This window comes from Oncorhynchus mykiss, chromosome 3, assembly GCF_057628025.1.
Source record: "Oncorhynchus mykiss isolate SJ-2025 chromosome 3, ASM5762802v1, whole genome shotgun sequence".
Taxonomy (NCBI): Eukaryota; Metazoa; Chordata; class Actinopteri; order Salmoniformes; family Salmonidae; genus Oncorhynchus; species Oncorhynchus mykiss.
This window is the reverse complement of record NC_143024.1, coordinates 95,264,670-95,281,982: the sequence shown is the minus strand read 5'-3', so window position 1 is coordinate 95,281,982 and position 17,313 is coordinate 95,264,670. Positions and strand designations below refer to the sequence as shown.

Sequence of the window (17,313 nt, the reverse complement as noted above, 5' to 3'; positions counted from 1 at the left end):
CTTCGCCACCATGGCCTTTTTTTTGCCTTTACCTCTCTTATCTCACCTCATTTGCTCACATCATATATAGACTTGTTTATACTGTATTATTGACTGTATGTTTGTTTTACTCCATGTGTTGTTGTTTGTGTTGTTTGTTGTTGTTTGTGTCGAACTGCTTTGCTTTATCTTGGCCAGGTCGCAATTGTAAATGAGAACTTGTTCTCAACTTGCCTACCTGGTTAAATAAAGGTGTTCTCAACTTGCCTACCTGGTTAAATAAAGGTGTTCTCAACTGGCCTACCTGGTTAAATAAAGGTGTTCTCAACTTGCCTACCTGGTTAAATAAAGGTGTTCTCAACTTGCATACCTGGTTAAATAAAGGTGTTCTCAACTGGCCTACCTGGTTAAATAAAGGTGAAATAAAATTTAAAAAAAAATGAAATCCATGACCACAAAACTGGTCCTAAATGTTTATATCTATAACCATAGTTGTGTGTCTCTACACCTGACAGAGTTGATTTGTCCTAATGTATTTGTCCTAATGTATTTGTCCTAATGTATTTGTCCTAATGTATTTGTCCTAATGTATTTGTCCTAATGTATTTGTCTAGTATGATGTACACTTTTGCCATTGTGAATATCAGACTCACCAGTCTTGAAGATCTCATACCGCAGTGAGAAGCCAGCCCCCTGGTGAGCGTAGTCAGAGACGAACCTGATGAGGAGGACAGGGCCTGAGGATATGATGGCTGGAGGGGCGATGTTACTGCAGTGTTTACCCAACAGGTCTGCCTTCTCGCTGTTCCCATCGCGGATCTCTACGTAGTCATATCTAGTGGAGAAACACATGGAGACCATGTTTCATATTGGAAGTCCAAGAAAAAACGAGTAGAAAGAAAAATGTGTCTTCTGACAGGAGAGAAGAACACAAAAAAAACATGGAAACTGCATACAGTCGTGACATGGGGTTCACACGAAACCGTCGTGACATGGGGTTCACAAGAAACCGTCGTGACATGGGGTTCACAAGAAACCGTCGTGACATGGGGTTCACAAGAAACCGTCGTGACATGGGGTTCACAAGAAACCGTCGTGACATGGGGTTCACAAGAAACCGTCGTGACATGGGGTTCACAAGAAACCGTCGTGACATGGGGTTCACAAGAAACCGTCGTGACATGGGGTTCACAAGAAACCGTCGTGACATGGGGTTCACAAGAAACCGCCGTGACATGGGGTTCACAAGAAACCGTCGTGACATGGGGTTCACAAGAAACCGTCGTGACATGGGGTTCACAAGAAACCGTCGTGACATGGGGTTCACAAGAAACCGTCGTGACATGGGGTTCACAAGAAACCGTCGTGACATGGGGTTCACAAGAAACCGTCGTGACATGGGGTTCACAAGAAACCGTCGTGACATGGGGTTCACAAGAAACCGTCGTGACATGGGGTTCACAAGAAACCGTCGTGACATGGGGTTCACAAGAAACCGCCGTGACATGGGGTTCACAAGAAACCGTCGTGACATGGGGTTCACAAGAAACCGTCGTGACATGGGGTTCACAAGAAACCGTCGTGACATGGGGTTCACAAGAAACCGTCGTGACATGGGGTTCACAAGAAACCGTCGTGACATGGGGTTCACAAGAAACCGTCGTGACATGGGGTTCACAAGAAACCGTCGTGACATGGGGTTCACAAGAAACCGTCGTGACATGGGGTTCACAAGAAACCGTCGTGACATGGGGTTCACAAGAAACCGTCGTGACATGGGGTTCACAAGAAACCGTCGTGACATGGGGTTCACAAGAAACCGTTGTGACATGGGGTTCACAAGAAACCGTCGTGACATGGGGTTCACAAGAAACCGTCGTGACATGGGGTTCACAAGAAACCGTCGTGACATGGGGTTCACAAGAAACCGCCGTGACATGGGGTTCACAAGAAACCGTCGTGACATGGGGTTCACAAGAAACCGTCGTGACATGGGGTTCACAAGAAACCGTCGTGACATGGGGTTCACAAGAAACCGTCGTGACATGGGGTTCACAAGAAACCGTCGTGACATGGGGTTCACAAGAAACCGTCGTGACATGGGGTTCACAAGAAACCGTCGTGACATGGGGTTCACAAGAAACCGTCGTGACATGGGGTTCACAAGAAACCGTCGTGACATGGGGTTCACAAGAAACCGTCGTGACATGGGGTTCACAAGAAACCGTCGTGACATGGGGTTCACAAGAAACCGTCGTGACATGGGGTTCACAAGAAACCGTCGTGACATGGGGTTCACAAGAAACCGTCGTGACATGGGGTTCACAAGAAACCGCCGTGACATGGGGTTCACAAGAAACCGTCGTGACATGGGGTTCACAATGTTAACCAAAAAACAGTTGTGACATGGGGTTCACAGTGTTATCCAAGAAACAGTCATTTATTTTACTAGGCAAGTCAGTTAAGAACAAATTCTTATTTACAATATCAGCCTAGGAACAGTGGGTTGACATGCGGTTCACAGTGTTATCCAAGAAACAGTCGTGACATGGGGTTCACAAGAAACAGTCGTGACATGGGGTTCACAAGAAACCGTAGTGACATGGGGTTCACACGAAACAGTCGTGACATGGGGTTCACAAGAAACCGTCGTGACATGGGGTTCACAAGAAACAGTCATGACATGGGGTTCACAAGAAACAGTCGTGACATGGGGTTCACAAGAAACCGTCGTGACATGGGGTTCACAAGAAACAGTCGTGACATGGGGTTCACAAGAAACCGTTGTGACATGGGGTTCACAAGAAACCGTCGTGACATGGGGTTCACAAGAAACAGTCATGACATGGGGTTCACAAGAAATCGTCGTGACATGGGGTTCACAAGAAATCGTCGTGACATGGGGTTCACAAGAAACAGTCGTGACATGGGGTTCACAAGAAACCGTTGTGACATGGGGTTCACAGTGTTAACTAAGAAACAGTCATTTATTTTACTATGCAAGTCAGTTAAGAACAAATTCTTATTTACAATATCAGCCTAGGAACAGTAACTGCCTTGTTCAGGGGCAGAACGACAGATTTGTACCTTGTCAGCTCGGGGGTTTGAACTTGCAACCTTCAGCTTACTAGTCCAACGCTCTAACCACTAGGCTACCCCATGACATGCGGTTCACAGTGTTATCCAAGAAACAGTCGTGACATGGGGTTCACAGTGTTATCCAAGAAACAGTCTTGACATGGGGTTCACAAGAAACAGTCGTGACATGCGGTTCACAGTGTTATCCAAGAAACAGTCTTGACATGGGGTTCACAAGAAACAGTTGTGACATGCGGTTCACAGTGTTATCCAAGAAACAGTCGTGACATGGGGTTCACAGTGTTATCCAAGAAACAGTCGTGACATGGGGTTCACAGTGTTATCCAAGAAACAGTCGTGACATGGGGTTCACAGTGTTATCCAAGAAACAGTCGTGACATGGGGTTCACAGTGTTATCCAAGAAACAGTCGTGACATGGGGTTCACAGTGTTATCCAAGAAACAGTCGTGACATGGGGTTCACAGTGTTATCCAAGAAACAGTCATGACATGGGGTTCACAGTGTTATCCAAGAAACAGTTGTGACATGGGGTTCACAGTGTGATCCAAGAAACAGTCGTGACATGGGGTTCACAGTGTTATCCAAGAAACAGTCGTGACATGGGGTTCACAGTGTTATCCAAGAAACAGTCGTGACATGGGGTTCACAGTGTTATCCAAGAAACAGTCGTGACATGGGGTTCACAGTGTTAACCAATAAACAGTCGTGACATGGGGTTCATTAGTGTCTCAAATGGCACCCTACTCCCATCACTTAGCCCTATGGGCCCTGATCATAGTGCACTATGTTTACCGTATATAGAGTCTCTATTCAGACGCAGACTATTATTGTGTGTCACTCCAAGCTAGTCTCCGTTCTTCTCTGGTCGTTGACCTCTAGTGACCTGCTCTAATCTTTCTCCAAAAACGAATTCCTACTCGTCAGTTTCCTGAGCTTTAGTAACAGGATCCTACCTCCATAGTAACAGGATCCTACCTCCATAGTAACAGGATTCTACCTCCATAGTAACAAGATCCTACCTCCATAGTAACAGCATCCTACCTCCATAGTAACAGGATCCTACCTCCATAGTAACAGATCCTACCTCCATAGTAACAGGATCCTACCTCCATAGTAACAGGATCCTACCTCCATAGTAACAGCATCCTACCTCCATAGTAACAAGATCCTACCTCCATAGTAACAGGATCCTACCTCCATAGTAACAGGATCCTACCTCCATAGTAACAGGATCCTACCTCCATAGTAACAGGATTCTACCTCCATAGTAACAAGATCCTACCTCCATAGTAACAGCATCCTACCTCCATAGTAACAGGATCCTACCTCCATAGTAACAGATCCTACCTCCATAGTAACAGGATCCTACCTCCATAGTAACAGGATCCTACCTCCATAGTAACAGCATCCTACCTCCATAGTAACAAGATCCTACCTCCATAGTAACAGGATCCTACCTCCATAGTAACAGGATCCTACCTCCATAGTAACAGGATCCTACCTCCATAGTAATAAGATGTTACCTCCATGGTAACAGGATCCTACCTCCATAGTAACAGCATCCTACCTCCATAGTAACAGGATCCTACCTCCATAGTAACAGGATCCTACCTCCATAGTAACAGGATCCTACCTCCATAGTAACAGGATCCTACCTCCATAGTAACAGGATCCTACCTCCATAGTAACAGGATCCTACCTCCAATAGAAACCCTTTAATTGGAAGCACTCCATACAACAATAGAATTTCTCTAAGACTATTGTCTTCAGAGTTTCGACAGGTGGGGTCACTCAGGTGGGGTCACTCAGGTGGGGTCACTGTTATGCCCTTCAAGTCCTGACTAATCAGAGTGGACTAAAGTGTCGTACTATCTAAGGCAAGACAATGGGAGAGAGACTCCAATCCTAGGCACCCCACTTCCTGTAATTTTATTGTAATATAGAAAGGGCAGTATAGTAGTTGATTTATGGTAACATAGACACAGTGCAGTATAGTAGTTGTTTTATGCTAATATAGACACATGGCAGTATAGTAGTTGTTTTATGGTAATATAGTCAGGGCAGTATAGTAGTTGTTTTATGGTAATATAGACACATGGCAGTATAGTAGTTGTTTTATGCTAATATAGACACATGGCAGTATAGTAGTTGTTTTATGCTAATATAGACACATGGCAGTATAGTAGTTGTTTTATGGTAATATAGACACATGGCAGTATAGTAGTTGTTTTATGGTAATATAGACACAGGGCAGTATAGTAGTTGTTTTATGCTAATATAGACACATGGCAGTATAGTAGTTGTTTTATGGTAATATAGTCAGGGCAGTAGAGTAGTTGTTTTATGGTAATATAGTCAGGGCAGTATAGTAGTTGTTTTATGCTAATATAGACACATGGCAGTATAGTAGTTGTTTTATGGTAATATAGACACAGGGCAGTATAGTAGTTGTTTTATGCTAATATAGACACATGGCAGTATAGTAGTTGTTTTATGGTAATATAGTCAGGGCAGTAGAGTAGTTGTTTTATGGTAATATAGTCAGGGCAGTATAGTAGTTGTTTTATGGTAATATAGTCAGGGCAGTAGAGTAGTTGTTTTATGGTAATATAGACAGGGCAGTATAGTAGTTGTTTTATGGTAATATAGACAGGGCAGTATAGTAGTTGTTTTATGGTAATATAGACACAGGGCAGTATAGTAGTTGTTTTATGGCAATATAGACAGGGCAGTAGAGTAGTTGTTTTATGGTAATATAGACAGGGCAGTAGAGTAGTTGTTTTATGGTAATATAGACAGGGCAGTATAGTAGTTGTTTTATGGTAATATAGTCAGGGCAGTAGAGTAGTGGTTTTATGGTAATATAGTCAGGGCAGTAGAGTAGTTGTTTTAAGGTAATATAGACAGGGCAGTATAGTAGTTGTTTTATGGTAATATAGACATGGCAGCATAGTAGTTGTTTTATGGTAATATAGACAGGGCAGTATAGTAGTTGTTTTATGGTAATATAGACACAGGGCAGTAGAGTAGTTGTTTTATGGTAATATAGACAGGGCAGTAGAGTAGTTGTTTTATGGTAATATAGTCAGGGCAGTAGAGTAGTTGTTTTATGGTAATATAGACACAGGGCAGTATAGTAGTTGTTTTATGGTAATATAGACACAGGGCAGTATAGTAGTTGTTTTATGGTAATATAGACAGGGCAGTCTAGTAGTTGTTTTATGGTAATATAGACAGGGCAGTAGAGTAGTTGTTTTATGGTAATATAGACACAGGGCAGTATAGTAGTTGTTTTATGGTAATATAGACACAGGGCAGTATAGTAGTTGTTTTATGGTAATATAGTCAGGGCAGTAGAGTAGTTGTTTTATGGTAATATAGACACAGGGCAGTATAGTAGTTGTTTTATGGTAATATAGACACAGGGCAGTATAGTAGTTGTTTTATGGTAATATAGACAGGGCAGTCTAGTAGTTGTTTTATGGTAATATAGACACAAGGCAGTATAGTAGTTGTTTTATGGTAATATAGACAGGGCAGTCTAGTAGTTGTTTTATGGTAATATAGACACAAGGCAGTATAGTAGTTGTTTTATGGTAATATAGACAGGGCAGTAGAGTAAGGCTGTGGTGATATCCTTTGATCTGTCAATCAGTGCAGAATAAAAGTAGTGTGTCTGACAATGGGAGCAAGACTGCCAAGAGTAACTCCAGACCCCAATGTCCTCCCATTGTAATGAAACGTTTAGTGCAGTACGGTTGTGCTGATAAGGTCTAACGACCCCCAGGCCACACAGCTACAGGTGCCAGCCACCACGACTCCCCAGTGAGGAAACAGGATTACAGCTGCTTCTGTTATAGTTAATGGAGATCTCTGGTTGTTCAACTGAGGTACTAGAAACAGGCCTGTTGTTGTTTTGTGTGTGTGTGTGTGTGTGTTTACAGTGAGACACTGCTGCTGTGTTTATCTCTGTATCCTTGAAACAGAATAAAAGGCTGTTTTAAACATGGAGAAAATGATCGGCAGTATCAAGGCTGTTTTAAACAGGGAGACAACGACCAGCAGCATGGAGACAACGACCAGCAGCATGGAGACAACGACCAGCAGTATCAAGGCTGTTTTAAACAGGGAGACAACGACCAGCAGTATCAAGGCTGTTTTAAACAGGGAGACAACGACCAGCAGCATGGAGACAACGACCGGCAGCATGGAGACAACGACCAGCAGCATGGAGACAACGACCAGCAGTATCAAGGCTGTTTTAATCATGGAGACAACGACCAGCAGTATGGAGACAACGACCAGCAGCATGGAGACAACGACCAGCAGCATGGAGACAACGACCAGCAGCATGGAGACAACGACCAGCAGTATCAAGGCTGTTTTAATCATGGAGACAACGACCAGCAGTATGGAGACAACGACCAGCAGTATCAAGGCTGTTTTAAACAGGGAGACAACGACCAGCAGCATGGAGACAACGACTAGCAGCATGGAGACAACGACCAGCAGCATGGAGACAACGACCAGCAGCATGGAGACAACGACCAGCAGCATGGAGACAACGACCAGCAGTATCAAGGCTGTTTTAATCATGGAGACAACGACCAGCAGTATGGAGACAACGACCAGCAGTATCAAGGCTGTTTTAAACAGGGAGACAACGACCCGCAGCATGGAGACAACGACCAGCAGCATGGAGACAACGACCAGCAGCATGGAGACAACGACCAGCAGCATGGAGACAACGACCAGCAGCATGGAGACAACGACCAGCAGTATCAAGGCTGTTTTAATCATGGAGACAACGACCAGCAGTATGGAGACAACGACCAGCAGTATGGAGACAACGACCAGCAGTATGGAGACAACGACCAGCAGTATTGAGACAACGACCAGCAGTATCAAGGCTGTTTTAAACAGGGAGACAACGACCAGCAGCATGGAGACAACGACCAGCAGTATCAAGGCTGTTTTAAACAGGGAGACAACGACCAGCAGCATGGAGACAACGACCAGCAGCATGGAGACAACGACCAGCAGTATGGAGACAAAGACCAGCAGTATCAAGGCTGTTTTAATCAGGGAGACAACGACCAGCAGCATGGAGACAACGACCAGCAGTATCAAGGCTGTTTTAATCATGGAGACAACGACCAGCAGTATGGAGACAACGACCAGCAGTATGGAGACAACGACTAGCAGTATCAAGGCTGTTTTAATCATGGAGACAACGACCAGCAGTATCAAGGCTGTTTTCATCAGGGAGACAACGACCAGCAGTATCAAGGCTGTTTTAATCAGGGAGACAACGACCAGCAGTATGGAGACAACGACCAGCAGCATGGAGACAACGACCAGCAGTATCAAGGCTGTTTTAATCATGGAGACAACGACCAGCAGTATGGAGACAACGACCAGCAGTATCAAGGCTGTTTTAAACAGGGAGACAACGACCAGCAGCATGGAGACAACGACCAGCAGCATGGAGACAACGACCAGCAGCATGGAGACAACAACCAGCAGCATGGAGACAACGACCAGCAGCATGGAGACAACGACCAGCAGTATCAAGGCTGTTTTAATCATGGAGACAACGACCAGCAGTATGGAGACAACGACCAGCAGTATCAAGGCTGTTTTAAACAGGGAGACAACGACCAGCAGCATGGAGACAACGACCAGCAGCATGGAGACAACGACCAGCAGCATGGAGACAACGACCAGCAGCATGGAGACAACAACCAGCAGTATCAAGGCTGTTTTAATCATGGAGACAACGACCAGCAGTATGGAGACAACGACCAGCAGTATGGAGACAACGACCAGCAGTATGGAGACAACGACCAGCAGTATTGAGACAACGACCAGCAGTATCAAGGCTGTTTTAAACAGGGAGACAACGACCAGCAGCATGGAGACAACGACCAGCAGCATGGAGACAACGACCAGCAGTATGGAGACAAAGACCAGCAGAATCAAGGTTGTTTTAATCATGGAGACAACGACCAGAAGTATGGAGACAACGACCAGCAGTATGGAGACAACGACTAGCAGTATCAAGGCTGTTTTAATCATGGAGACAACGACCAGCAGTATCAAGGCTGTTTTCATCAGGGAGACAACGACCAGCAGTATCAAGGCTGTTTTAATCAGGGAGACAACGACCAGCAGCATGGAGACAACGACCAGCAGTATCAAGGTTGTTTTAATCATGGAGACAACGACCAGCAGTATGGAGACAACGACCAGCAGTATGGAGACAACGACTAGCAGTATCAAGGCTGTTTTAATCATGGAGACAACGACCAGCAGTATCAAGGCTGTTTTCATCAGGGAGACAACGACCAGCAGTATCAAGGCTGTTTTAATCAGGGAGACAACGACCAGCAGTATCAAGGCTGTTTTAATCAGGGATACAACGACCAGCAGTATCAAGGCTGTTTTAATCAGGGAGACAACGACCAGCAGTATCAAGGCTGTTTTAATCAGGGAGACAACGACCAGCAGTATCAAGGCTGCTTTAATCAGGGAGACAACGACCAGCAGTATCAAGGCTGTTTTAAACATGGAGACAACGACCAGCAGTATGGAGACAACGACCAGCAGTATCAAGGCTGTTTTAATCAGGGAGACAACGACCAGCAGTATGGAGACAACAACCAGCAGTATGGAGACAACGACCAGCAGTATCAAGGCTGTTTTAATCAGGGAGACAACGACCAGCAGCATGGAGACAATGACCAGCAGTATGGAGACAACGACCAGCAGCATGGAGACAACGACCAGCAGTATCAAGGCTGTTTTAATCATGGAGACAACGGCCAGCAGTATGGAGACAACGACCAGCAGTATCAAGGCTGTTTTAATCATGGAGACAACGACCAGCAGTATGGAGACAACGACCAGCAGTAACAAGGTTGTTTTAATCAGGGAGACAACGACCAGCAGTTGTAGCAGATCAACAGACAGTAGGGTAGTGGGGCAGAGAGATGACAGATCAACAGACAGTAGGGTAGTGTGGCAGAGAGATGACAGATCAACAGACTATAGGGTAGTGGGGCAGAGAGATGACAGATCAACAGACTATAGGGTAGTGGGGCAGAGAGATGACAGATCAACAGATAGTATTCTAGTGGGGCAGAGAGATGACAGATCAACAGACAGTAGGGTAGTGGGGCAGAGAGATGACAGATCAACAGACTATAGGGTAGTGGGGCAGAGAGATGACAGATCAACAGACAGTAGGGTAGTGTGGCAGAGAGATGACAGATCAACAGACTATAGGGTAGTGGGGCAGAGAGATGACAGATCAACAGATAGTAGGGTAGTGGGGCAGAGAGATGACAGATCAACAGACTATAGGGTAGTGGGGCAGAGAGATGACAGATCAACAGACTATAGGGTAGTGGGGCAGAGAAATGACAGATCAACAGACAGTAGGGTAGTGGGGCAGAGAGATGACAGATCAACAGACTATAGGGTAGTGGGGCAGAGAGATGACAGATCAACAGACAGTAGGGTAGTGGGGCAGAGAGATGACAGATCAACAGACTATAGGGTAGTGGGGCAGAGAGATGACAGATCAACAGACTATAGGGTAGTGGGGCAGAGAGATGACAGATCAACAGACAGTAGGGTAGTGGGGCAGAGAGATGACATATCAACAGACTATAGGGTAGTGGGGCAGAGAGATGACAGATCAACAGACTATAGGGTAGTGGGGCAGAGAGATGACAGATCAACAGACAGTAGGGTAGTGGGGCAGAGAGATGACATATCAACAGACTATAGGGTAGTGGGGCAGAGAGATGACAGATCAACAGACTATAGGGTAGTGGGGCAGAGAGATGACAGATCAACAGACAGTAGGGTAGTGGGGCAGAGAGATGACAGATCAACAGGCAGTAGGGTAGGGGAGCAGAGAGATGACAGTTGGCGTAGGGTAGGTTATAGGGTAGGTTACAGGGTAGAATACAGGGTAGAAAACAGGGTAGATTACAGGGTAGGATATAGGGTAGGGTAGATTACAGGGTAGGATTTAGGGTAGGATATAGGGTAGAATATAAGGTAGGTTATAGGGTAGGTTTTGGGTAGGATATAAGGTAGGTTATAGGGTAGGATGTAGGGTAGGATATAGGGTAGGTTATATGGTAAGATATAGGGTAGGTTATACTGTAGGTTATAGGGTAGGTTAAATGATAGCTTATATGGTAGGTTTTAGGGTAGGTTTTAGGGTAGGTTATACGGTAGATTATAGGGTAGGTTATAGGGTAGGATATAGGGTAGGTTATAGGGTAGGATATAGGGTAAGTTATATGGTAGGTTAAACGGTAGGTTGTAGGGTAGGTTATACGGTAGGATATAGGGTAGGTTATACGGTAGGTTGTAGGGTAGGTTGTAGGGTAGGTTATATGGTAGGTTATAGGGTAGGTTATAGGTTAGGTTATAGGGTAACGGGTAGAGAGACTGCTGAATGTTGAGGGCAGGTTATATGGTAGGTTATAAGGTAGGTTATATGGTAGGTTATAGGGTAGGTTATAGGGTAGGTTATAGGGTAACGGGTAGAAAGAATGCTGAATATTGAGGGCTAATTTTGTCATCTCATGCACAACATATAATGTTTTCCACACTATTTACTAATTTATGAGACACTTCATGTTTCAGTGTAAAACTATGGATTCCTTAGCCACACTCCACATTCCACAAATGACCATGGGTAATAAATCCTGGGTAATGGACCATGGGTAATAAATAATGGGTAATGGACCATGGGTAATAAATAATGGGTAATGGACCATGGGTAATAAATAATGGGTAATGGACCATGGGTAATAAATAATGGGTAATGGACCATGGGTAATACATCATGGGTAATGGACCATGGGTAATAAATAATGGGTAATATACCATTGGTAATAAATAATGGGTAATGGACCATGGGTAATACATAATGGGTAATGGACCATGGGTAATACATAATGGGTAATATACCATGGGTAATACATCATGGGTAATGGACCATGGGTAATACATCATGGGTAATGGACCATGGCTAATAAATCATGGGTAATATACCATGGGTAATAAATCATTGGTAATGACCATGGGTAATAAATCATGGGTAATGTACCATGGGTAATAAATCATGGGTAATGGACCATGGGTAATAAATCATGGGTAATGACCATGGGTAATGGACCCTGGTATGATACATTGTCCCCAATGCTCTGTCCCCTCTTCTGAGTGTGCAAGGTGTCATAAAGATGTTTTACCAGAATGGGGGAAGCCTTAGGTGTTGTTGTGGAGCTGAGGAGGCAGTCACACACACATCCTGACAGGCAGGGAACAGGGCAGGGAGAACACATAGACTGTTGCAGGGAACAGGGAACAGGGCACAGGGAACAGGGCAGGGAGAACACATAGACATCCTGACAGGCAGGGAACAGGGAAGGGAGAACACACACACATCCTGACAGGCAGGGAACAGGGCAGGGAGGACACATAGACATCCTGACAGGCAGGGAACAGGGCAGGGAGAACACATAGACATCCTGACAGGCAGGGAACAGGGAACAGGGCAGGGAGGACACATAGACTGTTGCAGGGAACAGGGGAACAGGGAACAGGGCACATGGAGCAGGGCACAGGGAACAGGGCACAGGGAATAGGGCACAGGGAACAGGGCACAGGGAATAGGGAACAGGGCACAGGGAACAGGGCACAGGGAACAGGGCACAGGAAACAGGACACAGGGAACAGGACAGGGAGAACACATAGACTGTTGCAGGGAACAGGGAACAGGGCAAAGGGCACAGGGAACAGGGCACAGGGCACAGGGAATAGGGCACAGGGAACAGTGAATAGGGCACAGGGAACAGGGCACAGGGAATAGGGCACATGGCACAGGGCACAGGGAACAGGGCACAGGGAACAGGGCACAGGCACAGAGAACAGGGCACAGAGAACAGGGCACAGGGAATAGGGCACAGGGAATAGGGCACAAGGACAGGGAACAGGGCACCGAGAACAGGGAACAGGGAATAGGGCACAGGGACAGGGAACAGGGCACAGGGAATAGGGCACAGGGACAGGGAACAGGGCACAGGGAATAGGGCACAGGGAACAGGGCACAGGGTACAGGGACAGGGAATAGGGCATGGGGAACAGGGCACAGGGACAGGGAACAGGGCACAGGGAATAGGGAACAGGGCACAGGGAACAGGGCAGGGAGAAAACATAGACTGTTGCAGGGAACAGGGAACAGGGCAAAGGGCACAGGGAACAGGGCACAGGGCACAGGGAATAGGGCACAGGGAACAGGGCACAGTGAATAGGGCACAGGGAACAGGGCACAGGGAATAGGGCACATGGCACAGGGCACAGGGAACAGGGCACAGGGAACAGGGCACAGGCACAGAGAACAGGGCACAGAGAACAGGGCACAGGGAATAGGGCACAGGGAATAGGGCACAGGGACAGGGAACAGGGCACCGAGAACAGGGAACAGGGAATAGGGCACAGGGACAGGGAACAGGGCACAGGGAATAGGGCACAGGGACAGGGAACAGGGCACAGGGAATAGGGCACAGGGAACAGGGCACAGGGTACAGGGACAGGGAATAGGGCACAGGGAATAGGGCACAGGGACAGGGAACAGGGCACAGGGAATAGGGCACAGGGAACAGGGAACAGGGCACAGGGAACAGGGCACAGGGAATAGGGCACAGGGACAGGGAACAGGGCACAGGGACAGGGAACAGGGCACAGGGAACAGGGCACAGGGTACAGGGACAGGGAATAGGGCACAGGGAATAGGGCACAGGGACAGGGAACAGGGCACAGGGAACAGGGCAGGGAGAAAACATAGACTGTTGCAGGGAACAGGGAACAGGGCACAGGGCACAGGGAATAGGGCACAGGGAACAGGGCACAGGGAATAGGGCACAGTGAATAGGGCACAGGGAATAGGGAACAGGGCAGGGAGAAAACATAGACTGTTGCAGGGAACAGGGAACAGGGCACAGGGCACAGGGAATAGGGCACAGGGAACAGGGCACAGGGAATAGGGCACAGTGAATAGGGCACAGGGAATAGGGAACAGGGCACAGGGAATAGGGCACAGAGAACAGGGAACAGGGCACAGGGAATAGGGCACAGAGAACAGGGAACAGGGCACAGAGAACAGGGAACAGGGAATAGGGCACAGGGAATAGGGCACAGGGACAGGGAATAGGGCACAGGGAACAGGGCACAGGGAATAGGGCACAGAGAACAGGGAACAGGGCATAGGGAATAGGGCACAGGGACAGGGACAGGGAATAGGGCACAGGGACAGTGAACAGGGCAGGAGGTTAACAAGTCATCTAACACGTATAGGTTCACACCTGCTACTCTACTCCAATCATTCTTGGTGTTGGTGACCCAGTGATAGCTTCAACATGTTTCGCAGAAAAAGCCTGTGTTTTAGGTTCTAGATATTTACTGGTCCTCCACCTCCTCTAAAAATACAACATATGTTACTGCCGTGCAGGATGAAGCTGTGACAGATGTTTTTCCTCTCTCTCTCTCTCTCTCTCTCTCTCTCTCTCTCTCTCTCTCTCTCTCTCTCTCTCTCTCTCTCTCTCTCTCTCTCTCTCTCTCTCTCTCTCTCTCTCTCTCTCTCCCTCTCTCCCTCTCTCCCTCTCTCCCTCTCTCTCTCTCTCTCTCTCTCTCTCTCTCTCTCCCTCCCTCCCTCCCTCCCTCCCTCCCTCCCTCCCTCCCTCCTAGACTAATCTGCTGCGGGACACATAACCGGTGGCCCCATGTCAGGTAGAGGAATGTGGGGGTGGAGGAGAGAACATGACACTTATCTCAGCTCCCCCCCCCTCTCTGACAGACACAGACAGGTGTCCTCCCCTCCCTTTCTCCCCACCTCTCCAACCACTCCCCCTCCTCCTAACCAGTGGCGTAAAGTAAAACTACTAGTAGTTTTTTGAGGGGGGGGTGTATCTCTACTTTACTATTTATATAGTAATATATATTACTATATTACTATTAACTTCACTACATTCCCAAAGAAAACTATGCATGTTTTACACCATACGATTTCCTCAAAAATACTAATTACATTTTGAATCGTTATAAGAGCATGATGCTGGTCCAATTCACTTAAACTTACAAATCTCATTGACATTTGTTGTCAATCTGTTTAGTTTGCTTAGTGATAGTACAGGTGCCTTACATATACAGCAGTATGTGGACACCCCTTCTAATTAATGGGTGTATCTGTTGCACTGGTGGTAGAATGGGCCTTACTGAAGAGCTCAGTGACACTCAACGTGGCACCGTCACAGGACGCCACCTTCCCGACAAGTCAATTCGGCAAAATTCTGCCCTGCTAGAGCTGCCCCAGGTAACTAACTGTAAGTGCTGCTATTGTGAAGTGGAAACATCTAGGAGCAACAACGGCTCAGCCACAAAGCGGTAGGCCACACAAGCTCACAGACCGCCGAGTGCTGAAGCGCGTAGCATGTAAAAACTGTCTGTTGCGTTTTCACACAGGCCTAAGATCACCATGAACAAAGCCAAGTGTCAGCTGGAGTGTTATAAAGAGCAGTGGAAACGTGTTCTCTGGCGTGATGAATCACTCTCCACCATCTGGCAGTGGGAACGTGTTCTCTGGCGTGATGAATCACGCTCCACCATCTGGCAGTGGAAACGTGTTCTCTGGCGTGATGAATCACGCTCCACCATCTGGCAGTGGAAACGTGTTCTCTGGCGTGATGAATCACGCTCCACCATCTGGCAGTGGAAACGTGTTCTCTGGCGTGATGAATCACTCTCCACCATCTGGCAGTGGGAACGTGTTCTCTGGCGTGATGAATCACGCTCCACCATCTGGCAGTGGGAACGTGTTCTCTGGCGTGATGAATCACTCTCCACCATCTGGCAGTGGGAACGTGTTCTCTGGCGTGATGAATCACTCTCCACCATCTGGCAGTGGGAACGTGTTCTCTGGCGTGATGAATCACTCTCCACCATCTGGCAGTGGAAACGTGTTCTCTGGCGTGATGAATCACGCTCCACCATCTGGCAGTGGGAACGTGTTCTCTGGCGTGATGAATCACGCTCCACCATCTGGCAGTGGGAACGTGTTCTCTGGCGTGATGAATCACTCTCCAGCATCTGGCAGTGGGAACGTGTTCTCTGGCGTGATGAATCACTCTCCACCATCTGGCAACCTCAACGGACGAATCTGGGTTTGGCAGATGCCAGGAGAACACTACCTGCCTGAATGCATAGTGCCAACTGTAAAGTTTGGTGGAGGAATAATTATGGTCTGGAGCTGTTTTTTCATGGTTCGGGCTAGTCCCCTTAGCATACAATGACATTCTAGACGATTCTGTGCTTCCAACTTTTTGGCAACAGTTTGGGGAAGGCCCTTTCCTCTTTGAGCATGACTATGCCTCTGTGTACAAAGCGTGGTCCATACAGAAATGGTTTGTTGAGATCGGTGTGGAAGTACTAGACTGGCTTGCACAGAGTCCTGACCTCAACCCCATCTAACATCGGTGTATTGGGTGACTGTCACTTTTACTTGAATCATTTTCTATCAAAGGTATCTTTTACTCAAGTATGACAATTTAGAGGTGTAGGAGAGGTGTTGGAGAGGTGTAGGAGAGGTGTTGGAGAGGTGTAGGAGAGGTGTCAGAGAGGTGTAGGAGAGGTGTTGGAGAGGTGTTGGAGAGGTGTCAGAGAGGTGTAGGAGAGGTGTTGGAGAGGTGTAGGAGAGGTGTTGGAGAGGTGTAGGAGAGGTGTCAGAGAGGTGTAGGAGAGGTCTTGGAGAGGTGTTGGAGAGGTGTAGGAGAGGTGTCAGAGAGGTGTAGGAGAGGTGTTGGAGAGGTGTAGGAGAGGTGTCAGAGAGGTGTAGGAGAGGTCTTGGAGAGGTGTTGGAGAGGTGTAGGAGAGGTGTCAGAGAGGTGTAGGAGAGGTGTTGGAGAGGTGTTGGAGAGGTGTCAGAGAGGTGTAGGAGAGGTGTTGGAGAGGTGTTGGAGAGGTGTCAGAGAGGTGTAGGAGAGGTGTTGGAGAGGTGTTGGAGAGGTGTTGGAGAGGTGTCAGAGAGGTGTAGGAGAGGTGTTGGAGAGGTGTAGGAGAGGTGTCAGAGAGGTGTAGGAGAGGTGTTGGAGAGGTGTTGGAGAGGTGTAGGAGAGGTGTCAGAGAGGTGTAGGAGAGGTGTTGGAGAGGTGTTGGAG

General features: G+C 47.2%; 1 protein-coding gene across 2 annotated transcripts in view; it reads right to left on the bottom strand.

The window, feature by feature from the left end:
- LOC149984732 (neuropilin-2-like) overlaps nucleotides 1–17,313 on the bottom strand; it is a 432,234-nt gene that overhangs the window by 301,664 nt on the left and 113,257 nt on the right. For both annotated transcript variants that reach the window (XM_090230491.1, XM_090230492.1), the window contains exon 3: nucleotides 633–814. In XM_090230491.1, the coding sequence (XP_090086617.1) occupies nucleotides 633–814 (182 nt within the window). The remainder of the gene's footprint in view (nucleotides 1–632; nucleotides 815–17,313) is intronic.